This window comes from Salvelinus namaycush, chromosome 20 (genome assembly GCF_016432855.1).
Source record: "Salvelinus namaycush isolate Seneca chromosome 20, SaNama_1.0, whole genome shotgun sequence".
Taxonomy (NCBI): domain Eukaryota; kingdom Metazoa; phylum Chordata; class Actinopteri; order Salmoniformes; family Salmonidae; genus Salvelinus; species Salvelinus namaycush.
In genome coordinates, this window is record NC_052326.1 from 17718733 (window position 1) to 17744865 (window position 26133).

Here is a 26133-nt window from a genome sequence, read left to right on the forward strand (position 1 = left end):
TATTCTTCTCACTTTGCTTGGTAAGGTAGATTGCTGCTATAACTTGATGACTCTTCACATACCTAACCATTTCCTTGGCTCTCTTGTAGAGTGTATCCATTGTTTTCAGTGCCATGATGTCCTTGAGGAGCAGATTCTATGCATGAGCAGCACAGCCAAAGGGTGTGAGGGTAGGTCTCCTCCACTTTAGACCAAGCAGCCTTCATGTTCGCAGAATTGTCTGTCACTAGTGCAAATACCTTCTGTGGTCCAATGTCATTAATGACTGCCTTCAGCTCATCTGCAATGTAGAGACCGGTGTGTCTGTTGTCCCTTGTGTCTGTGCTCTTGTAGAATACTGGTTGAGGGGTGGAGATGATGTAGTTAATTATTCCTTGCACACAAACATTTGACCACCCATCAGAGATGATTGCAGTACAGTCTGCTTTCTCTATGATTTGCTTGACCTTCACTTGAACTCTGCATCCAGCAAATGAGTAGATAAAGCATGTCCGGTTGGAGGGGTGTATGCTGGGCAAAGAACATTCAGAAATCTCTTCCAATACACATTGCCTGTGAGCATCAGAGGTGAAACAGTTGCATACACAGCTCGAGCAGGACATTCATCAGCATTTCTCTGACTACATTCCTCCATTGAATCAAAAATACTTCTGATTCCAGGAGGACCATGAGCTGTTGCTATTGATAAGGTGTCTGATTCATAATTTTCACCTCGAATAGAAGTAGAGGTATTTTTGTCCGAGGTTGCTTGTTGTGAGGGAACTTTATGCACTTGGTCAGATTCTGTATCTTTGTTGCATTCTTCTCATATGATTTGGCACAGTATTTGCAAATGTACACAGATTTTCCTTCTACATTAGCTGCAGTGAAATGTCTCCACACATCAGATGGTGCCCTTGGCATTTTCCTGTAAAGATTAGAAAAAAATTAGTAAAGAATCAACAAATACAATTCCATGTACAGATAAATAGTTAAGCAGCTAGATTAAACAACTCCTTTTGTAAACTAAATGTTTTAAAATGAAGCATGTATGGAAACAGGTGAATTAACAATCCTCAGTTAGCAGGCTCAAGCAAGCTAAAACCCACATGGTAGCAAAAACTAACTAGCAGAAATTGTTAACAAGTTAGAAATGATTTAAACAGATTTTGCTGTAGGCTACTATTTACTAATTAACAAAAAATATTGTATGTCATATAAAATATATTCACCCCACCCAGTATTGTAATCAAAACTTACCAGAAAGCATGTAGTCCTTGGCTCAGACAGTGTAGTTGTGTGGGCTCAATACCATATCATTACTGTGCAAGAGCTTGAGAATCAGCTGTCATGTGATGGAAGAGTGCACTGTGCATACAGAGGGTTGCAATTCCTTTGAATTGGGGATAGTTTATGCCACAAGACCTAGAATTGCCTTATGTTTGTTCCACAAAAAAGGTTCACTGTTATAAATTAACTTCTTTGAAGAATTTAAGCAAAATTCCCGGGCTTAATTTCTCATGGTAAATTTCCGTAAATTTCCTGGAAAGTTTCCGACCCTTTGCAACCCTACTGCGGGCTAAGTTATTGATGTTCACACTGTGTCATGCAGCCTACTGTAGATATGTGTTATAGGAAGTGTGGGTTTGACCTTGCTTGCTTCCACTGTGAGGTTAAGCAGGGTCAGAGTTCCTCCCTTCAGTTAGTCGTGGATGCCGTCGAGATGGCCTAGTGCTCTCAGCCCGTCTCCTCTCTCCTCTTCTCATGAATGATGGAGAGGCTCCCAGGCAGCTCTGTTTGAGAGTCAGTGCTTCGGCTTGGCCTTGTCAGACCCCTCGCACCACTAAGTCAGATGGCAGCAGCCCCTCCCCTTCCACTCCTCATCTGCATCAGCCTTCAGTCAACCCTTCCTTGTCAGGATTCATTTTTTAAAGGATGTCTGAAATATGGCTTGTTTGATCAGCCCCTCAGACTTTGTTACACTTGAGGAGGCCTTCATTATTCATCAGCGGGGCTTGTAGTGGATCACGACGGGATTACGCCTGCTGGAGTCACACACACGTTCTTAAGCAGGGATGGAATAAGAAAAGAGAAATTAATTATCATGTGGCACTTTTTGCTTCTTGAAAGTACCAAATCTTGAAAACTTGACTGACATGCAAAACATTTTGGGACTCTATCAACAGTGGACTAATGGGAATTTTTTGGTGCAAAATATAGTTTAAGTAGATTTTACCTTTAAGTCTTGGAAATTCTGTAGTTTTTTTTTAGCATTCTGAATTTCTGTTACGGCAATGGCTTTGTTTTCCTTAACAATGTTAGACTGACTGCAGTCGGGGTAATGTGCCCATCTGACAACACTGAGGGCGTTTAACCTTAACACAGGTGTCTCACAGTAAAACCCAACGTCTGTTTAATAGTGCCAACAGCTGGAGCTGACAGCCTAGCTGCATCTGCTGACTGAGCAAACAGTTTGAACACATCCTAGGCCTGTCTACCAGTCTCATTATGGGGGATGGAGAGGCAGGGGAAAGGGAAAAGGGAGGCAGGGTGGAGAGATGGAACGGGAATGAATGCACTCTGGAGAACTGAACATAAGTAAGGCTTAATCAGACACGCCTGCACTTCAGGTATGGTTATTCCTCTAACCGAGAGTCAGTCAAACCTTGATAAACGTTTGGGCATATTGATAATTCCTGAACATCACCAGATGTTGAAACAGCGGCTTGTGCAGTGCAAAGTAATCTTTGCATGTAAGGCCTAATTTAAAACAGAAATCTTAGGCTGTCACTAAGGATACTCCTCACAGAAAACCTGTGCCTGTGTAGTCATATTCTTAGAAGTATGCTTCCTTTCAGGGGAATAGAAAACCAAGTTTAATCTCTCATGGCCTCAACTGCTGTGCTCCCTGATGTTGGATTCCTTCTAGCTTCCTAGTGTTTAGCTAATTACGTCTTCAGTTAAATATTTGGATACTTTTAACAAAACATTTCAGCAATTCCCTCTTTGTCTCTGTCTCCCTCTCTGCAGTGTGCACGGGTGAGTTCCAGGCGATGGCTGAACCTGCAGGAGTATCAGAGCAAGAAGCTGATGCAGGAGAGTGGGGTTACAGTCCAGCGCTTCTACGTGGCTGACAATGCCCCTGACGCCCTGCAGGCTGCCAAGAGACTCGGTGAGTGGACATCACACTAACACTTAGGCCTAGCCTACACTAAAACTGCAGTCTACTGCAACACTGGGTGTCATTCAGACTAAAACCATGACAATATGCTCTAGGGCTACACAGGGCCAAGGTTGCAGGAGTGGCATTAATCAAACATGGTATATTGTGTTTAGCAAACAAAATCTTTGTAGATTCTGGTGTCTCTATACTGCGGTTTGTTTGAGGAGCATCCTGCCACTGTCGTCGCTCTGTTAAAGCTCTGTTTACGTAGCAATCCCCAGACAGTCAGCCCTCTTCCAGACGTGCAAACTGCTGTGGTTAATCTTGGCTGAAGTGTTATCAAGTTTAATTGTGTGTGTGAGGTTTGTTTGGGAGCAGGGCCCATGTTCCTTGCGCTCAGTGATCATACAGGCTCAATTCTCGTCACCCCACTCAACCATACTAATTATTTTCACGCACGCACTCTCTCTTCAGTTTCACTTTCACTTCTTCTCTCTCTCTCTCTCTGTCTTTCTGTATTAATAAGATTTTATTATACACACACACACACACACACACACACACACACACACACACACACACACGTTATTCTATCCTCGTGGGGACCTCAAATTAATTTCCATTCAAAATCCTATTTTCCCTAACCCTTACCATCGCCCTAACCTTAACTGAAACCCTAAACCTTACTCCTAAACGCCTAGAAGAACCATCCCCCCCCCCCCCCCCCACACACACACACACACACTCATATTTTTAATTCAGTGTCTTTGCTGTGGACAGCCATCTCTAGCACATTGTTGTTGGCCAGTGAGATGTTGGGTGCTAAAGGCCTGCCCGGGGAGTTGTCAGTGTCTTGGCGGTGATGCGAGCCAAGATAAACGGAGGAGGAGGAGGTGTAATATCTCTGTGACAGTCCCAGTTGTGCTCTCTTTCACTCAGCGTTGAGAGAAGGGGACATGCAGTTGGACGGGGCCCAGATATTGAGCCCTCAGCAGACCTCTACTCTGCCCAGACCCTTTGGCTGCTGTAATCTCTGCTTATCTCAACCAACACAATGGGCTTTGCTGCTGTCCTGTAGTGTCCATGTTCACTGTTCTATACTGTAGCTCTCTCTCTGGTCTGTCTCTCTCTCTGTCTCTCTCTCTGGACTGTCTGTCCTTAAGGCGTCAGCATGCTTCAGATCGCATAGTCCCTTTAAAAGACCTTCACTTGAAAAACAAGAAAAAAGCGTCAATAGTACTGTTTAGTACTATTTTTTGCTGTAGAGATCTTAGTCAAGCAATTATACATTCAACTAAAGATGTTTGGTGCAGTATTATTCAATGAAAAAATGTGCATGGAAATGAGTTGTCTCTCGTTGAATGACAGCAAAGACCAATCCCCGGTGAAAGGGTGTAGATTTTGGCTCCGAACTTCGGCTTGCCGCCAGAACAATTTTTGCGTGGCCTGAACCGCAGAAAAAACCCTCACCGAACTCCATAACGAACAAAAATGTCATCATAATATATGCACAAACTCTACCGAACTGTTTCGGCTGGGAAACATGCGGACGCCTTTTGTGTATTTGTGTCCATCGACTGCTCTTGGCTTAGTTTAAAAGGGAGGGACTGGCTATTGATGCCTCATTAGTGCAGATGACAACGTTTGTCCACTGTGTGTTACACTTCCCAGCCACCTAAGGTCATATGAGTGGATATGTGTGAGAGCAAAGCTTTCTCTTTAATTTGCTTATTTTAGTTGGAATATGTACTGAGCTGCCCTGCTCCCTGTAGACAGAGAGCCAGTCTGTCTCCAGCCCCAGACTCTGAGCCCAGTATCAGGGTCCCTCTGGAGAGGGGGGGGGCAGCAGCATCACTGGGAGTGGACGTGACCATGCAAAACTCAAATGCATTTCTCGCTCGTGCACACACACACACACACTCTCACACTCTTTCTCACTCCCCAATATACTCCCCTCTGTCGGGCTCACTTACCCATAAAGCAGTGGACCTGACAGCTCAATTGGTTGAGCTGTGGTATCTGGAAGTCCACTCCTGTACAGTAGAGCTGTGCTCTCGGAGGTGGATGGTGATTGATTGTGCCATTACCACTTAGGAGAAATAACGTAGGGGCTTTTCCGCTTAGATCTTCAGCAGCAACTGCTTTTAAAAGATTCAAGCAGCGGTTATGGCTCTCTGACGTCGTGTCATAACGATTGCCACATCCATGTTTTTGAGCGAGGTGGCCGAACATTTAGTAACACAAACACAGATGGGCCAACCATAACTAGCCAATCGGTCACGTAAAGTAGACACATTTATTGGGCACCTCACTGGGACTGCTGAGTACTGGATGACTATAGCACCTCTCTCTCGTTTTCCAGAGGGCCACTCTGTGTGACTGACTGACACTGACTCCTGCCTGCCTGCTCAGAGCTAATGACCCAGCAGCACCTGTCCCAAACACAGCCCTGTGTGGAGGGCGCAGGCAGGAGGGCTGTACATTTTTAAAAATCCCCCTGCACCGTTCAGTAATCTTTCACTCAGTGAACACTGCCACCATGCCTCTCAACCACATCCCAACAATAAGATGGTGGCATTAGAGTATGCAGCAGTCGTGTGCTGATTAGGAAATGGAGTCTCGATAAATCAACCCAGAGGGGGTTTTGACACTTCATCTAGCAATGCAGTGCCTCACAATGTCCTGTCGAAATATCCCTCTTTCGAAAACCTATAAGATTTTTGTGAATTTGAGAAGGGGCTGACTATTTTTTGACATTTCTTCTCTGTAGAGCAGCATAGTCTAAACACCTGCTCAATAATGATATTCAGTGTCAGACAATGGAAGGCTGAACCACTTTCTCCTCAACAGGGATGTTATCCAACACACTGGGTATGGATTCAGCCGGTCTGCCATCATACTATTTTCAGATATGAGAACAACTCATCTAATGAATGAAGATTATTTATATTTTCCTTTTCAACATTGCCCATGCCCCTCCAGCCGTCTAAACACACACACACACACACACACACACACACACACACACACACACACACACACACACACACACACACACACACACACACACACACACACACACACCTGTCCCCAGCAGCCAATGAGCGTGTGATTATTTGAGCTACTTCGGATATCACAACCCTGTTGACAGATGCATCTGCTGTGTAAATCTTGATGTATTTTCACTCTAAATTCACTATAATACTGTATTTGTCTTGCCCTGCGTGTCCGGGAGCCTTAATGCCTGCCAAGCTTTCTGTCCTCTGAGCAGTGATCAATGAACCAGAGATTGAAAAACATTTGCTCTGATTTGATCTTCTCCACATGTTGAGCTTGTTTGATGAATGAGAGCAGTGTATTTTCTACACGCATGCACACACAGATGGCCACGGTCTCTCTCACCGCACATCACCTTTTGCTCCAGTTTCCATTCCATTCAATGTGCAGTATAAGGATTCATTTTCACATTCATAAAGGGTGCCTTCCTGCATATATTGTCCCACTGTATCATGAATCCAAAATGATTGGGACCCAATTTCTTAGAAGGCATACATGAATGTGGCATACTGTCTGTCTATTATCCTGGAGTCTTTATCATGCTGTCTCCATTTGCCCAGGTTGAGTCGGCTTGTGCGATCCTATAGGCTTTGTTTTCCTTATTATCTCAAATTAGCTCAGCATACAGCCATCTGTCATATCAGCACTACTGTCATATTCTCTACATCCTGCCACCTGAAGTCTAGCCCCCAGGTGTTTGCTCTTTCTCTCTCTCCTCCTGTTCCTTTTCCTCCCCCTGTCGTCTTCTGTTTCTCTCCCTTTGTCTCTTTTCCTCGCTGGTTTCAGCTTTTCTCTTTCTCCAATTTTACCCTTTTCTCCCTTCCCTGCTTCTTGGGTCATGTTGAACTTATTCAGAATAGACAAACCGGTAGAATCTCAATTGGAAGAGGCAGGGATGTATTAATTAATTTCTCACAGATATGAATATTCAGTGTAAACAGTGCAGCTTTATGCATGGCAGTCATCTCTTGTTAGAGGGGTAGTTTGATATGTCAGTGCACAGCATAATATTGAGACGGCCTGACATTAGGCTTACCCTTTGAGGCAGGAATGTCAACACTCCTCCAATGATCTAACAAGCAACTCTTCTACTGTTTGCATAATGCGTATTATACGTTATGCTGCCTTTTAGATTCCATGAAACATGTTTTTATTTCAACCTCACCTGTATAAAAGCTTTCAGAAAGCTGTGGTGAAGTACAGCACATGCATCAACAATTCATTGTACAGTGATCCATCCCTGATAGGCCTTATTCTTCTGCTCTCCAAACTTGACTCAGACAGGCACTTGATTTGGTCCCAGGCAGTGTGAAAGACTGAAATGTCTGAAATGATATCGAAAGAGAGTAGTGTCCCCTTAAGCCTTTGTTTTCAATCAGGGGAAAAGTGTGGCCATGATATTGTGTCTGCTGTAGAATCTGTTATGGCTCACATCACACATGCCTCAGGCCTACAACCTGTAAATTGAGTGAAAACTAATTTTATACCATGACCCAAGATCTTCCCAGAAAAATAGCTGCTTACTGTACCGCTTTGTGTTCTGAGGTAATGCTATTTAGAGGAGTGGAAGGGGACAATAATGCAATCCTTTATACTTTATATGACCACTTACTAGTACAGCAGTCTGTGTAATAGTTAGAGGTATGAGAAACAATGCCCTCTGAGTGAATGGTTTTTCTGTAACTAATGCATTCCACGATTGAAGTGCTTCGTGACTACTGTAACACTGTGAGAAAGAGGCTGTCGGTGCAAATGACGGCCATGCTCTCTTCGATCAGGGTTTCAAAATTAAATAGTATTTGTCACATGCACTGAATACAACGGGTGTAGACCTTACAGTGAAATGCTTACTTAACCAACAATGTAGTTTTTAGAAAATACCAACACACAAAAAAGTAAGAGATAAGAATAACAAATAATTAAAGAGCAGCAGTAAATAACAATAGCAGGGCTATATACAGGGGGTACCGGTACAGAGTCAATGTGCGGGAGCACCGGTGTCGAGGTAATATGTAGATGTAGGTTGAGTTGTTAAAGTGACTATGCATAGATGATAACGGAGAGTAGCAGCAGCATAGAAGAGGGGGGGAAGGGGGCAATTCAAATAGTCTGGGTAGCCATTTGATTAGCTGTTCAGGAGTCATATGGCTTGGGGGTAGGAACTGTTTAGAAGCATCTTGGACCTAGACTTGGCGCTCCGGTACCGCTTGCCGTTCGGTAACAGAGAGAACAGTCAATGACTAGGGTGGCTGGAGTCTTTGACACTTTTTATGGTCTTCCTCTGACACCGCCTGGTATAGAGGTCCTGGATGGCAGGAAGCTTGGCCCCGGGGATGTACTGGGCCGTACGCACTACCCTCTGTAGTGCCTTGCGGTCGGAGGCCGAGCAGTTGCTATACCAGGCAGTGATGCAACCCGTCAGGATGCTCTCGATGGTGCAGCTGTTGTAAAACCTTTTGAGGATCTGAGGACCCATGCCAAATCTTTTCTCCTGAGGGGGAATAGGTTTTGTCATGCCCTCATCATTACTGTCTTGGTGTGTTAGTTTGTTGTTGATGTGGACACCAAGGAACTTGACGCTCTCAACCTGCTCCACTACAGCCCCGTCGATGATAATGGGGGCATGCTCGGTCCTCCTTTTCCTGTAGTCCACAATCATCTCTTTTGTCTTGATCATGTTGAGGGAGAGGTTGTTGTCCTTGCACCACACGGTCAGGTCTCTGACCTCCTCCCTATAGGCTGTCTCATCGTTTTCGGTGATCAGGCCTACCACTGTTGTGTCATCAGCAAACTTAATGATGGCGTTTGGGTCGTGCCTGGCTTTTCAGTCATGAGTGAACAAAGAGTTCCAGAGGGGACTGAGCATGCACCCCTGAGGGGCCCCCGTGTTGAGGATCAGTGTGGCGGATGTGTTGTTACCTAGCCTTTCCACCTGAGGGTGGCCTGTCAGGAAGTCCAGGATCCAATTGCAGAGGGAGGTTTGAGGGCACTAGGGTGTTGAACGCTGAGCTGTAGTAAATGAATAGCATTCTCACATAGGTGTTCCTTTTGTCCAGGTGGGAAAGGGCAGTGTGGAGTGCAATAGAGACTGTCTCATCTGTGGATCTGTTGGTGCGGTATGCAAATTAGAGTGGGTCTAGGGTTTCTGGGATAATGGTGTTGATGTGAGCCATGACCAGCCTTTCAAAGCATTTCATGGCTACAGACGTGAGTGCTACGGGTTGATAGTCATTTAGGCAGGTTACCTTAATTGTCTTGGGCACAAGGACTATGGTGGTCTGCTTGAAACATGTTGGTATTACAGACTCAGAAAGGGAGAGGTTTAAAATGTTAGTGAAGACAGTACACATCCTGGTAATCCGTCTGGCCCAGCTGTCCGGAACAGCTGATGCTCTCATGCATGTTTCAGTTTTACTTTCCTCGACGCGAGCATAGAAGTTATTTATCTCATCTGATAAGCTCGTGTCACTGGGCAGCTCTCGGCTGTGCTTCCCTTTTGTAGTCTGTAATAGTTTGCAAGCCCTGCCACATCCGACGAGCGTTGGAGCCGATGTAGTACGATTCGATCTTAGTCCTGCATTGGAGCTTTGTCTGTTTATGGTTCATCGGAGGGCATGGAGGGATTTCTTATAAGCTTCCGGGTTAGAGTCCCACTCCTTGAAAGCGGCAGGTCTACCCTTTAGCTCAGTGCGAATGTTGCCAGTAATCCATGGCTTCTGGTTGGGGTATGTACGTACAGTCACTGTGGGGACGACGTCCTCAATGCACTTATTGATAAAGCCAGTGACTGAGGTGGATCAGAAGTTTACATACACTCAATTAGTATTTGATAGGATTGCCTTTAAATTGTTGAACTTGGGTCAAACATTTTGGGTAGCCTTCCACAAGCTTCCCACAATAAGTTAGGTGAATTTTGGCCCATTCCTCTTGACAGATCTGGTGTAACTGAGTCAGGTTTTTAGGCCTCCTTGTTCGCACACACTTTCAGTTCTGCCCACAAATTTTCTATAGGATTAAGGTCAGGGCTTTGCGATCCACTACCTTGACTTTGTTGTCCTTAGGCCATTTTGCCACAACTTTGAAAGTATGCTTGGGGTCATTGTCCATTTGGAAGACCCATTTGCGACCAGGCTTTAACTTCCTGACTGATGACGTGAGATGTTGCTTCAATATATACACATAATTTTCCTTTCTCATGATGCCATCTATTTTGTGAAGTGCACCAGTCCCTCCTGCAGCAAAGCATCCCCACAACATGATGCTGCCACCCCCGTGCTTCACAGTTGGGAAGGTGTTCTTCGGCTTGCAAGCCTCCCCCTTTTCCCTCCAAACATAACGATGGTCATTATGGACAAACAGTTATATCTTTGTTTCATCAGACCAGAGGACATTTCTTCAAAAAGTACGATCTTTGTCCCCATGTGCAGTTGCAAACCCATAGTCTGGCTTTTTTTTATGGCGGTTTTGGAGCAGTGGCTTCTTCCTTGCTGAGCGGCCTATCAGGTTATGTCGGTATAGGACTCGTTTTACTGTGGATGTAGATACTTTTGTACCTGTTTTCTCCAGCATCTTCACAAGGTCCTTTGCTGTTGTTCTTTGATTGATTTGCACTTTTCACACCAAAGTACGTTCATCTCTAGGAGACAGAAGGTGTCTCCTTCCTGAGTGTTATGACGGCTGCGTGGTCCCATTGTGTTTATACTTGCGTACTATTGTTTGTACAGATGAACGTGGTACCTTCAGGCGTTTGGAAATTGCTCCCAAGGATGAACCAGACTTGTGGAGGTCTACCATTTTTTTCCCTGAGGTCTTGGCTGATTTCTTTTTATTTTCCCATGAGGTCAAGCAAAGAGGCACGGAGTTTGAAGGTTGGCCTTGAAAAACATCCGCAGGTACACCTCCAATCGACTAAAATAATGTCAATTAGCAGAAGCTTCTAAAGGCATGACATCATTTTCTGGAATTTTACAAGCTGTTTAAAGGCACAGTCAACTTAGTGTATGTAAACTTCTAACCCACTGGAATTGTGATAGTTAATTATAAGTGAAATAATCTGTCTGGGAAAATTGTTGGGAAAATTACTTATCATACACAAAGTAGATGTCCTAACCGATTTGCCAAAACTGTAGTTTGTTAACAAGAAATTTGTGGAGTGGTTGAAAAACGAGTTTTAGTGACTCCAACCTAAGTGTATGTAAACCTACGACGTCCGTTTGTCTGTCTGAACCGACACCTCCCAAATAAATATACACTGCTCTAAAAAATAAAGGGAACACTAAAATAACACATCCTAGATCTGAATGAATGAACTATTCTTATTAAATACTTTTTTTTTATATAGTTGAATGTGCTGACAACAAAATCACACAAAAATTATCAATGGAAATCAAATTTATCAACCCATGGAGGTCTGGACTTCAGAGCCGTCCGTCAGTCAGGAGCCGCTAGAGCCGTCCGCCAGACAGGAGCCGCTAGAGCCGTCCGCCAGACAGGAGCCGCTAGAGCCGTCCGCCAGACAGGAGCCGCTAGAGCCGTCCGCCAGACAGGAGCCGCTAGAGCCGTCCGCCAGACAGGAGCCGCTAGAGCCTTCCGCCAGACAGGAGCCGCTAGAGCCTTCCGCCAGACAGGAGCCGCTAGAGCCTTCCGCCAGACAGGAGCCGCTAGAGCCTTCCGCCAGACAGGAGCCGCTAGAGCCTTCCGCCAGACAGGAGCCGCTAGAGCCTTCCGCCAGACAGGAGCCGCTAGAGCCTTCCGCCAGACAGGAGCCGCTAGAGCCTTCCGCCAGACAGGAGCCGCTAGAGCCTTCCGCCAGACAGGAGCCGCTAGAGCCTTCCGCCAGACAGGAGCCGCTAGAGCCTTCCGCCAGACAGGAGCCGCTAGAGCCGTCCGCCAGACAGGAGCCGCTAGAGCCGTCCGCCAGACAGGAGCCGCTAGAGCCGTCCGCCAGACAGGAGCCGCTAGAGCCGTCCGCCAGACAGGAGCCGCTAGAGCCTTCCGCCAGACAGGAGCCGCTAGAGCCTTCCGCCAGACAGGAGCCGCTAGAGCCTTCCGCCAGACAGGAGCCGCTAGAGCCTTCCGCCAGACAGGAGCCGCTAGAGCCTTCCGCCAGACAGGAGCCGCTAGAGCCTTCCGCCAGACAGGAGCCGCTAGAGCCTTCCGCCAGACAGGAGCCGCTAGAGCCTTCCGCCAGACAGGAGCAGCCAGAGCCGCCCGCCAGACAGGAGCAGCCAGAGTCGCCCGCCAGACAGGAGCAGCCAGAGCTGCCCCTCAGTCCGGAGCCGCCCCTCAGTCCGGAGCCGCCCCTCAGTCCGGAGCCGCCCCTCAGTCCGGAGCCGCCCCTCAGTCCGGAGCCGCCCCTCAGTCCGGAGCCGCCCCTCAGTCCGGAGCCGCCCCTCAGTCCGGAGCCGCCCCTCAGTCCGGAGCCGCCCCTCTGTCCGCCCCTCTGTCCGGAGCCGCCCCTCTGTCCGGAGCCGCCCCTCTGTCCGGAGCCGCCCCTCTGTCCGGAGCCGCCCCTCTGTCCGGAGCCGCCCCTCTGTCCGGAGCCGCCCCTCTGTCCGGAGCCGCCCCTCTGTCCGGAGCCGCCCCTCTGTCCGGAGCCGCCCCTCTGTCCTGAGCTACCTCTCTGTCCTGAGCTGTCTCATCAATTATGTGGGGACCTTGGTGAGGATTCCTAGGTCAAGGTCGGGGGCGAGGGTCGCCACTCAAAGGACGCTAAGGAGGGGGACAAAGACAATGGTGGAGTGGTGTCCTCGTCCTGCGCCGGAGCCGCCACCGCGGACAGATGCCCACCCAGACCCTCCCCTTGAGATTTAGGGGTGCGTTCGGAGTCCACACCTCAGGAGGGGGGTACTGTCACGTCCTGACAATAGTTCTTATGTGTGTTGCTTGTTTTAGTGTTGGTCAGGACGTGAGCTGGGTGGGCATTCTATGTTGTGTGTCTAGTTTGTCTGTTTCTGTGTTCAGCCTAATATGGTTCTCAATCAGAGGCAGCTGTCAATCGTTGTCCCTGATTGAGAATCATATATAGGTGGCTTGTTTTGTGTTGGGGATTGTGGGTGGTTGTCTTCTGTCTTTGTGTTCTGCACCAGATAGGACTGTTTTCGGTTTTCACATTTATTGTTTTGTTGTTTGTAGTGTTCACATATTCTTTATTAAATTATGTTGAACACTAGCCGCGCTGCGTTTTGGTCCTCTCCTTCATCCCAGGAAGAAAACCATTACAGTAAGGGTTTTGCAGTTTAAAATAAATCTCAAAGTGCCATGGTAAAGAGTGTCAATTGATCTCAAACACTGAGCGGAAGCATTCATATATAAAATATCCCCATAGTCTAGTAAAGGCATAAATGTAGCTGATTCTAGCCTCCTTCTGGCTTCAAAAGAAAAACAGGCCATATTCCTAAAATAAAAACCCAATTTCAGCTTCAATTTTTTTGTAAGTTGTTGAATATGCAATTTAAAAGAGAGGCCGTCATCAATTAGAATTCCAAGATATTTATATGAGGTTACAACCTCAATCTCCTTGCCCTGACAGGTAGTAATAGGTGAAAGGTTCAGAGGTCTATTTCTTGCATTAGAAAACACCATTAGTTTAGTTTTGTCAGTATTGAGGATAAGCTTCAATTGACACAAGGTATGTTGAACAGTATAAAAAGCAGTTTGCAAGTTCTGGAAAGCTTTTGTAAGAGATGAGGCACAACAGTAAATAACAGTATCATCAGCATAAAAATGAAGTTGTGCATTTTGGACATTTTTGTCTAAATCATTTATATAAATAGTGAATAAGAGAGGACCAAGTACAGAGCCTTGGGGCACACCATTCAGGACAGACAATTTAACAGACATAAGCCCATCAAATTGAGTGCACTGAGTTCTATCAGACAGATAGTTAGCAAACCATGCAACTGCATGCTCCGAAAGACCTACACGCAACAATCTCTGCCTTAGTATAGCATGATTAACTGTATCAAAAGCCTTAGAGAGATCAATAAAAAGTGAGACACAGTGCTGTTTTTTGTCAAGGGCTTCAGTGATATCATTTAAAACCTTCATGGCTGCTGTAATTGTGCTATGCTTCTTCCTGAAGCCCGATTGGTACATTGATAAAATAGAGTTAGTAAATAAAAACTATTTTAGCTGTTCACTTACAAGGGTTTCAAGTATTTTCACCAGGGGTGACAGCTTTGAGATTGGCCTATAATTATTTAAAAGAGTTGGATCTGATCTCCCCCTTTTAAAAGTGGTAGGACAAATGCTGATTTCCAGATCTTTGGAATTTCATTACATTCCAGGGTTAGATTGAACAGATATGTACGTGGTTCAGCTATGAAATCAGCTGCCAGATTTAAAAAGCAGGGATCCAAAAGATCAGGACCTGCAGGCTTTCTTTGATCTACGGATTTCAGGGCTTTATGTACCACCTGCACTGAGAATGGCAAAAAGCTAAAGGTTTGACCGGCTCTCACTGGTTCATCCACACAGGGTTGTACAGAGACAGAGGACACTGGTTCATCCACACAGGGTTGTACAGAGACAGAGGACACTGAATCAAACAGCCTACCAGATGATACAAAGTGCTCATTGAAACAATTCAGCATTTCAGTTTTGTCATATATAGCAACAGAGTCCTTCAAAACACATGACGGTAATTCATTAACATTACTGTTACCAGACATAGACTTAATAGCATTCCAAAACTTTCTAGGGTCATTCAGGTTATCAGTGGTAACAGACATAAAATATTCAGACTTGGCCTTCCTGAGAAGAAAAGAACACTTGTTTCTTAACTGCCTAAAAATAAGCCAATCAGCATCAGAACAAGATTTCCTTGCTTTAGCCCAGGCTAGATTACGGTCGTGAATAATACAAGACAGCTCAGAAGAAAACCATTGATTATCCCGCCCTTTAACCCTGAACCTGTGGAATGGGGCATGTTTGTTTACTATTTGGAAAAAACCATCATGAAAGAATATCCAGGCAGTTTCCACATCAGGGATAAGCTCAATCTTGCTCCAGTCAAAATAAAACAAATCATGAAAGAAAGCCTGCTCATTAAAACACTTCAAATTTCTCTTACGAATAAAACGTGGGTTTGTCTTAGGAACCTTAGTATTTCTAACAGCAACAACAGCACAATGGTCACTTAAATCGTTACAAAAAACACCAACCGCAGAATATTTATGTGGAACATTTGTCAATATCAAATCAATCAGGGTAGATTTATCTGGGCATTTAAGATTTGGGCGAGTGGGTGAGTTAATCAACTGGGTAAGATTCATAGAATTACAAAACATTTTTAAATCATCAGACACCGGCTTTAACCAACACCAGTTGAGATCACCAATCAAGATCATTTCACTGTAAAGAAGTTTAGACATAAGGTGCGTCAAAGAAGAAAATGCATCACCGAGAGCAGAGGGGGGTCTATAACAGCCAATCACAGTTATAGAGAGGCCCTTTGAAACCTCAATATTCAAAGCAAGAAATTCCAACTGTTTACAAATAGTTTCAGACTTTGCCACACTTACATGGAATTTAGATTTTACATATATAGCCACACCCCCACCTTAACCCAATCAGTGCGATAAACATTGTAACCACTTATACAAATATCCTTATCAAAAATAGACTTGCTGAGCCAGGTTTCAGAAAACACAATTACATCAGCATCAGTTGATTTAGCCCAAATCCTAACCCCATCAATTTTTGACAACAGGCTGCGTACATTTAAATGAAAAATACCAAAACCAGATCTTGATTTAAAATCAGAGGGGGTTTGGAGACATTGCATATCAGGGCCAGGGTTAGGTTGCACGTTACCTGATATCAACAAAAGAAGAATAACTAGGCACCTCTGTTTAATAACCTTGCACGGCTTCTCTTTTTTAAGAGACCTACTGCAAGCGAATTCTACAAGTGAGTTTCCAGACAATACAAAACAGTCATTTAAAACCATTAGAATTTGGTAGTGACACATTCGTACTGTTCACATCATGCCACAAATGCATCGGCACTTCGACGAGTGGACCGAGTAAAAAAGAGTGAGTTCCTGCAGACAAAATGTCTAATGAACGGGAGAGCACATTGTCAGATGTACTCACCCTGCGACAATGTTCGTTTTCTCCAGAGTTCAGTAAAGTCAGTGCACAAAGCAAAAAAATAAGAGGCCAACGAAGGTAAGGGGAGAGAGGGACAGCGTGTATGTGAGTCAATGTGAGTGTTTGCGCGTGTGAGTAGATTGGGTGTTGAGCGCGATAGAGAGAACGGGTTGAGCTGCCACTGACAGCCAGGCGAAGAGCAAAAAGGAGCAGCTTGGACAAGACACTCCGCGGACGAAGGAGGAACTCAGGCCAGCCAGAGATAGGGTTACTTTGGTAAACTTCAAGTAATGAGGTGCCGAGTTGAGGAGGACCCGTGATCTTTACACCAGCAAAAATAAAATAGTTTGCACTACATAACAACGAAGTTACGCAACCATAAATAAATAGACTATTAGTAGGTTAAAATGTACTAGTCACAGACAAACGACTTGACATGCTGCCATCTTGGATTAGCCTTGTGTTGCCTAGCTTCACCACCTGGGGGCGTCCGTCAGGAAATCCAGGACCCAGTTGCATAGGGAGGAGTTCAGTCCCAGGGTTGTGAGCTTTGTGATGAACTTACAGGGCACTATGGTATTGAAGGCCAAGCTGTAGTCGATGAACAGCATCCTCACATATGCATTCCTTTTGTCCATGTGGGTAAGGGCAATGGCAATTGCGTCATCCGTGGACCTATCAGGCTGGTAGGTGAATTGGAGAGGGTTGAGTGTGTCGGGAAGGGAGGTGATGTGGTCTTTGACTAGCCTCTCTAAGCACTTCGTGATGACGGAAGTGAATGCTAATGTAGATGTATACGCCAGGAAGACCCCATTGTGTGAGATTATATGAGTATGTTTATGCCCAGTGTGTGCAATGTTCCTGTGTTTGTATAACACCCACTTTCTTTCATAAAGGTGCAGCTGCAGCCAGCTACTATAAGCAAACCTGCTCAGGCCCCAATCACTAATAGAATGTGTGAGTGAGCGCTGTGAAGGAAAGCAAAACAAAAAGCCACCGCTGCTGTTACGGAAATCTGTGAGTTTGGATCATAAATAGACATAATTACATCTCTGATTTGTGTTTCTGTGGTAAAACAATTGGAATGCCTCTCAAATTATTTTGTAAATACATTATGAGGAATTTGAGCTGCGTTTCAGGGACCTCACAAATCAAAATGTAATTTTGGACTCATGGCGGCTGATATTGCGGGAGGAACATTACCGTTGCTCACACTTTAGGCCCTGATGCGTCGCCTCGCCAACACTTGTTCAGGCAGGAGGTATGGTGCCATTATTTTGGTAATGTTGCCTCTAAATTGCTTGTTTTATTAGGGCTATTCCGTGCTCCATTGAGCAGTAAATTTGTAATAAGAAATACAATTACTTTTTCTTCTTCTCGGTCTCGGCAGTGCATTCGTTCCAGTTTTTTTTAAATTCCTTTATCTGGATTGCGGCATACAGTGGGACCCATTCTCATTCCATTCTATTACGCTGCACGCTGTTTGATAATGATGCTTTTCCCACCAATGACTGGAAATGACTTGGGATGAGGCCTGCATTCTAGCCATGCTAAAACACACAGGATCAGGACTAGATGTAGTCCTACCTAGGGCTGTTGCTGTGACCTATTACCGGCAGTCATAAGTCATGACCGCAGTAAAACTCCACTTGACCGTTTAGTCACGGTAATCTCCTTTTTATGCACTCTGGACATGCTTTGGTAGTACCCAACTTTCTTGTGGCCATGGGGTCCTAATGGCCTGGTACTCAGGGCTCTATTGTCCCTCTAACCACTGACATAAATGCATTCGAAAATCACATCGAACATTTATCATCTCAACAGTGTCCTGCTTTTAAAACACCACTGTGATGATCAATTTAAAGAAAGAAGTTCAGCAGCAGGGTGAAACTGTGTGTAAAACATGGTCATTGTGGATGTAGTTTAAAAGCTTAACACACAACAAAATGTATAGTGCTTTCTAAGGTGATGATTCATTAAAAACACCAATACACATATTAGAGCTTATGCATTGGCTTATGAGCCCAAGCCCGAAAAGAAACCTGAATTAAAATTGATTGTGCCGTTATGCAATACATAGCCTACCGCATATTATGCATGGCAGAAAAACATAACAAAATATAAAAAATAAAACATAACATAATTGGTCTAGCCTATATTCTAAAATTAAACACATTTGAGTAATCTCCTTTTGAGTGTGGACCATATTATTATGCATACTGGATGGACTGGTTACCTTATGCTACCTCCAAACTTTCTATCTATGAGTCTGGGAGAGAACCTATAGCTCTAGACCAGGGCTGCCCAACTGTCCTGTAGGTTTTCGGTCCAACCCTAATTTAGCGTATCTGATTCAGCTAGTTAAGGTCTTGTTGAGCAGCTAATTAGTAGAATCAGGTGTGTTAAATTAGGGTTGGACTGAAAACCCACAGGAATGTACATCTCCAGGAAGAGGGTTGAGCAGCCCTGCCCTAGGCGATTCTGTTGGTTCATCGATTGTGCAGGGTGTATTACAGTTAGCCTACAGTTGTATTTGTAATAGCCTAGTAAAAGTTTTTTTTTTTTTCATAATTCGTTGGATGATATTACCTTTAGCTATACAGAATCTCACCACGATGCGTTTCCGTCTTCTCCCCTCGCTTCTTTATTCCTTTCTCGAGTGCCCAGATAGAGGGGCTGTCAACAGTTTAGTGAAATATGTTTAGTTGTGAAAACATGTTATTATCGATGTTCCCGAACAGATTTCACTTGGTTTCCCAAATTAAGCACTGGGTAGCTGCAGGAACCAGGTTGGAGAGCCCCTGGTATACAGAGTTTGGGCGGAATATCACCTGTCGCCCAGCGACGCGTGCTCCTCAAACAGAGGCTGATGCTTGGAGTGAAATAAGGGTTGTTATATGTATTTCTCAGCTGCTCATATGCTCCTCTATGAAACCCAAGTAGCCTACCTGGCATCATTGAAAAACGGACCCGGCGGTAAAGCGCATGGCCTCCATTCACTATTCGAGTGCATCTAGATGACAGGTAGGCTACTTTGCCCTGCCCCTGTTCCTACCCATTGGATAAGGGGCCATTCTAATCCAAAGTCATTTTACATATTAGTAAAGACAAGATTACATTGAGAATAGTCTGATGGTTGAAAATATGATTACTTGATGAGAGGACAGCTGTACAGACTTCTTAAGTCACCAATAGCCTATAGTTGCAGTGCAAGCTTGGCCGCCATAAGCCCGTCCTTGGGCTCGTGCTCTCGGACCCAGGTTCGAATGTCGTGTGGTAGAACTTGTAGAAGTTGCTCGAGGATGATGACCTCACCGATTTCGTCCTGTGTCTTCTCTTCCGGTCGAACCCATCGTCGGTAGAGACCCTTGAGGCGGTGGTACGTCTGTCGGCGACTCACCCGATGGCGTCGATGCAGCTCTGAAGCGTTGACGGTAGGTCTCCGGTGAGATATCGAACTTCACCAGCAGCGCTTCCTTCAAGCCCTTGTAGACATTGGACAGCCCCTCATCCATTGCTGTGTAAGCCTCTAAGGCCTTGCCCGTGAGCAATGGGACAAGCCTGCAGGCCCACTCTACCTCAGGCCACTGCCACGTCTTAGCCATGCGCTCAAACCTCAGCAGGTAGTTTTCAATGTCCTCCCCCTGCTGGTATGAGGGCATCTTTGGCTCCTTCCTCAGGAATGCTGGAAGATGGACGTTAACACTGCTGGACTGGTCTCCTGGTGCTGGCCTCATTACTGCTTGGGGAGCCTGCAGTGGAGTTGAAGTTCCTGCTGCGACGAGCCTTTGTCGTCCTGGTGTTGGCAGACCCAATCTTGGGCTCTCACTGACGAGTTCCGCTTGGTGAGGAGCTGTGAGGATAGATTGGCGTAGGCCCCGTAACTCCTGCTTGAGGTCTTCGTCCCTCCTCTCAAGGCAGGTGAAAAGTTGCTGGAAAAGGGCTACCATGGTTGGGTGTGGTTCTGGTCCCCCAACTGGTCCGTCAGTCAGCTGGTCTTTTATGGCTGTATCTGCTGGTTCAACCGGTAACTCACATGGTTCTGGTTGTGTTTGGCCCCTTGGTCGGGCTCCTAGTTCTCCATACTTGACCTCTTCTTCACCAGACGATTCCATGGTATTCCACCCCAGTTCAACTTCAGGTACCTTTTCTGCCAGTTGATGCTGCTGCTGAGAACGCAATCCTGTACGCATTCCTTTACCTCTCTTGTTGGAATTCACTGATTTGCGGTGCGCCATCCCACCACTGCCACCATATGTCACGTAGAGTAGGCCAGAAGGCTAAACTGGAAAACCTAACCTCTATCAAAATAAAAAGATGGCGGAACCGCAAAAGTTCTTCTGTGCAAAGGTGTTTATTTACAAGGTGATTCCGGAACAAAAAACAACAGTACTGCCATCAACCATCTACCTTATGGGACAGCTTAAAACAATGCTGCCCCATCCACAGCTCAATCCAAAATGCCTCTCTCATGAACTGAAAGAGAGGCTCCTTTTGTAGGGCTAGCCCCTCCCCTCAGAACAATTAACACTAATTAATTAAGCAATTAACTATACAAACCTACATTTTCCATTAACTAAACCTACTAAAGGATATACATTGCAACACGTTTTTTAAACAATACCACAACATAACATTTACAACATTACATCACTACTGACAGTATCTTTCAATATGCCCATATGCCCATTTACATTAATGAGCCATTTGGGACAGGCACTATAAAGTCAGCCCAATCCCTTAGCTCGGGTCCTTTTCCAGCATACCCAGAAGCTACAGAGATGGAGAGAGAGAGGAACAGAACGAACAAACAAAGCGCTCATCCACAACATTGATAAGTATAATAAATATTGCATATCTTAAATATGAACACTGACAAGTATGAAATGTATGTACTAAGACAGAAGTTAATTTGTGTGTCGACCCACATTGTTAACTTATCTTATAACGGAGCAGGGAGGAGTGATGAATGTGTGCGTGCGTTAAAGAACCAAATGCTGCCCGCGGCCAGTGACGGACTTCTACGTCACAATCATGCAGCCCATATGTTTAGATTTTTAAGACATTCTAAGGTTTTTGTCATTCACAACTAAAGTTGCCAAATAACTCTAAATCTAGCGTGTAGGACCTGTTTCAAATGATCACTTCACGCTCAACATAGCCACTTCATAGGCGCTACTCCGGAATGGGAAAAATCCTTTATTTTATTCAGTTAAATTATTATATTCTTACTATAATATCATATAAGATAGGCTATTTTATAGGCTATCTTGTCTGCTAAATGAACTAGCCTACAGTTTATGGCAAGCCACATAGTCAGATAACATACAGTAAGCCAACTCATATTCTGTTTTCCTGAAATACATTTTCTTCACATAATGTTTCTTTAGACCTGCCTAAAATAAATAAAGGATTTATTGTGATGGTGTCTAATTTATTTATTCTACTTTTTAAAATGTAGATGTTCCAAAGTCGTACATCAGCAGCTTGTATGTGTGGAGGTCTGGAGATGCTGAATGTGTTTGTTAATTAACGGTCAATTACCGTGAGACCGGCAGACTTTTGCATGACAATAACCTGCTGACAAAATGTTATAACCACCACAGCCCTAGACCTACCCTGGCATACATAGTTAAATAAATCCCGTTCTCCATCAACTTTAGAAGTAGCCTTGTTAATTGATTAACATCAAACAGTATGATATTGTCTTGAGTATCCAATGAGCCGTCAGATTCCGTGCAACCCCTGTCTCTGCTGAGTGAGGGATTTGGAGAAGCCTGGAGTCTGAGCATTGTAATGCTGGCCAACATGGATGGACTCTCCTAGTCTCTGTCCACACCTCCCTCCTTAGCCAGCCAGCACTTCAAGCACTGTTAAGCCCACTGTTATCTCCCCCTCTAGAAAACAAGCCTGTCTTTTGAAGAGTGCAAACACTCGCAATAACAACGAGTGCTGTATGAGTGGTGTCTCCAGCAAGATCACTCCTGTCTTTCAGAAGTGTTGGGATCGGGTTCAGCCACAGCTGGACCTAATACATCCTTTTATACTAGTCAAGTGGACAGGAGAGCACTTTTGTACTGTCTGATACCTGATGCTTTCACCTATGGGGCATTTCCACTTGAGACTGACCCCATTGTTTTACCAAAAAGGATCAGACTTTTGTGTTTCCGGCCTCCTCGGAACGGCTCCGTGTCCCACCGTGCCATGGCCTCGGTGGACCTGCTCTGACTTGGGGCAAAGGCCAGTCCACTGGTACTGTTCAGCCTGCATTTAAAGGCTAACTGAGCTAGAGCTGCACAATTAATCGTTTGCACATTGAAATCGCAATATTGACATGTGCAGTATCTATATTGCAATAGTACTCTTTAAAATAACCAATATCAAATCAAAGTTTATTTGTCACGTGCACCGAATACAACAGGTGTGTAGCCAGTGAAATGCTTACGTACAGGCTCTAACCAATAGTGCGAAAAAAAAGGTGTGTGTGTAGGTAAATAAAGAAATAAAACAACAGTAAAAATACATTTGAAAATAACAGTAGCAAGGCTATATACAGACACCGGTTAGTCAGGCTTATTGAGGTAGTATGTATATGTAGGTATGGTTAAAGTGACTATGCATATATGATGAACAGAGAGTAGAAGTTGTCTTTAAAGTGAACTCTGGGGTAAAACAATAAAGCAGAAACGTAGTTCTCTTTGTATTCACACTGCCCTTGCCTTTGAATGAAGACTCAACTTTCTTTGCCAGTTCACTTCACCTATTTTGGCGTCCGAGTCCTCTTTGCATTCACATTCTATGTTTAGAAAAAAAACAAGATTTTTCCAACATTCACTCGATGCACTCTGAGTTTTTACAAGGTGCAGGACATGCCATTCCATCAGAATGTTATTGGACAGCTACTGTAGATGTAGCTAATGGATTGCATTTAGTTACAAGATGAGACATAATTGTAATCAGAAGATACTGCATGTAAATGTTCATGTAAATATGATTAGTAACATAATAAACAGCAGAAGAATAACTGCAGATTAAATAATGCTGTAATTGAAAATTGTACACCCAATGTACACTACTGCCCCTTTAAGAGCTAGAATAGATGTTGTGCCTTTTTACACTTCAAATCCCACAATCGAATAAACAGCTTATAAAGCTCTCTTAGCTGAACTAAAAACTCCACACACATTTTGGAATTTCTGTTCATCCTTGGCAATCGCTAATCAATATCCCAAAAACACATACGTTTTTTCCACAAACCAGGGGTGTAATCATTATCCAAACAGTCAACTAAAATGAGAGTTTGTTGGACAAACTCAGGTAGGTTCCTCCCCGCTTCCGTTAAAGAAACATTTTGCAACAGAATCGGCATAATGAATACGCCCCTGAACATCATCTTCTCTCTTTTGTGGCACCAATGTGAGGTGTTATGACAGGAAAAACACTGTTGTGGTAGTCTGGTGTGAGGTGTTATGACAGGAAAAACACTGTTGTGGTAGTCTAGTGTGAGGTGTTATGACAGGAAAAACACTGTTGTGGTAGTCTAGTGTGAGGTGTTATGACAGGAAAAACACTGTTGCAGTAGTCTGGTGTGAGGGGTTATGACAGGGGAAATGTTGCAGTAGTCTAGTGTGAGGGGTTATGACAGGGGAAATGTTGCAGTAGTCTAGTGTGAGGTGTTATGACAGGAAAAACACTGTTGTGGTAGTCTAGTGTGAGGTGTTATGACAGGAAAAACACTGTTGCAGTAGTCTAGTGTGAGGTGTTATGACAGGAAAAACACTGTTGCAGTAGTCTAGTGTGAGGGGTTATGACAGGAAAAACACTGTTGCAGTAGTCTAGTGTGAGGGGTTATGACAGGAAAAACACTGTTGTTGTAGTCTGGTGTGAGGGGTTATGACAGGAAAAACACTGTTGTGGTAGTCTAGTGTGAGGTGTTATGACAGGAAAAACACTGTTGTGGTAGTCTAGTGTGAGGGGTTATGACAGGAAAAACACTGTTGCAGTAGTCTAGTGTGAGGGGTTATGACAGGAAAAACACTGTTGTGGTAGTCTGGTGTGAGGGGTTATGACAGGGGAAATGTTGTTGCAGTAGTCTAGTGTGAGGGGTTATGACAGGAAAAACACTGTTGTGGTAGTCTGGTGTGAGGGGTTATGACAGGGGAAATGTTGTTGCAGTAGTCTAGTGTGAGGGGTTATGACAGGAAAAACACTGTTGTGGTAGTCTGGTGTGAGGGGTTATGACAGGGGAAATGGTGTTGCAGTAGTCTAGTGTGAGGGGTTATGACAGGAAAAACACTGTTGTGGTAGTCTAGTGTGAGGGGTTATGACAGGAAAAACACTGTTGTGGTAGTCTAGTGTGAGGGGTTATGACAGGAAAAACACTGTTGTGGTAGTCTAGTGTGAGGGGTTATGACAGGGGAAATGTTGCAGTAGTCTAGTGTGAGGGGTGATGACAGGGGAAATGTTGCAGTAGTCTAGTGTGAGGGGTTATGACAGGGGAAATGGTGCAGTAGTCTAGTGTGAGGGGTTATGACAGGGGAAATGTTGCAGTAGTCTAGTGTGAGGGGTTATGACAGGAAAAACACTGTTGTGGTAGTCTAGTGTGAGGGGTTATGACAGGGGAAATGTTGCAGTAGTCTAGTGTGAGGTGTTATGACAGGGGAAATGGTGCAGTAGTCTAGTGTGAGGGGTTATGACAGGAAAAACACTGTTGTGGTAGTCTAGTGTGAGGGGTTATGACAGGGGAAATGTTGCAGTAGTCTAGTGTGAGGTGTTATGACAGGAAATACACTGTTGCAGTAGTCTAGTGTGAGGGGTTATGACAGGAAAAACACTGTTGTGGTAGTCTAGTGTGAGGTGTTATGACAGGAAAAACACTGTTGCAGTAGTCTAGTGTGAGTTGTTATGACAGGAAAAACACTGTTGCAGTAGTCTAGTGTGAGGGGTTATGACAGGAAAAACACTGTTGTGGTAGTCTAGTGTGAGGGGTTATGACAGGAAAAACACTGTTGCAGTAGTCTAGTGTGAGGGGTTATGGCAGGGGAAATGTTGTTGCAGTAGTCTAGTGTGAGGGGTTCTGACAGGGGAAATGGTGTTGCAGTAATCTAGTGTGAGGGGTTATGACAGGAAAAACACTGTTGTGGTAGTCTAGTGTGAGGGGTTATGACAGGAAAAACACTGTTGTGGTAGTCTAGTGTGAGGGGTTATGACAGGAAAAACACTGTTGCAGTAGTCTGGTGTGAGGTGTTATGACAGGAAAAACACTGTTGTGGTAGTCTAGTGTGAGGGGTTATGACAGGAAAAACACTGTTGCTGTAGTCTAGTGTGAGGGGTTATGGCAGGAAAAACACTGTTGCAGTAGTCTAGTGTGAGGGGTTATGACAGGGGAAAACACTGTTGTGGTAGTCTAGTGTGAGGGGTTATGACAGGGGAAATGTTGTTGCAGTAGTCTAGTGTGAGGGGTTATGACAGGAAAAACACTGTTGCAGTAGTCTAGTGTGAGGGGTTATGACAGGAAAAACACTGTTGTGGTAGTCTAGTGTGAGGGGTTATGACAGGAAAAACACTGTTGTGGTAGTCTAGTGTGAGGGGTTATGACAGGGGAAATGTTGCAGTAGTCTAGTGTGAGGGGTGATGACAGGGGAAATGTTGCAGTAGTCTAGTGTGAGGGGTTATGACAGGGGAAATGGTGCAGTAGTCTAGTGTGAGGGGTTATGACAGGGGAAATGTTGCAGTAGTCTAGTGTGAGGGGTTATGACAGGAAAAACACTGTTGTGGTAGTCTAGTGTGAGGGATTATGACAGGGGAAATGTTGCAGTAGTCTAGTGTGAGGTGTTATGA

The 26133-nt window shown here is 44.7% G+C and overlaps 1 protein-coding gene across 1 annotated transcript in view; it reads left to right on the forward strand.

The window, feature by feature from the left end:
• Positions 1-26133, forward strand: part of LOC120065097 (succinate--CoA ligase [GDP-forming] subunit beta, mitochondrial-like) — a 138067-nt gene that overhangs the window by 38649 nt on the left and 73285 nt on the right. Inside the window, exon 2 of the mRNA XM_039015815.1 lies at positions 3010-3151. Within this exon, the coding sequence (XP_038871743.1) occupies positions 3010-3151 (142 nt within the window). The remainder of the gene's footprint in view (positions 1-3009; positions 3152-26133) is intronic.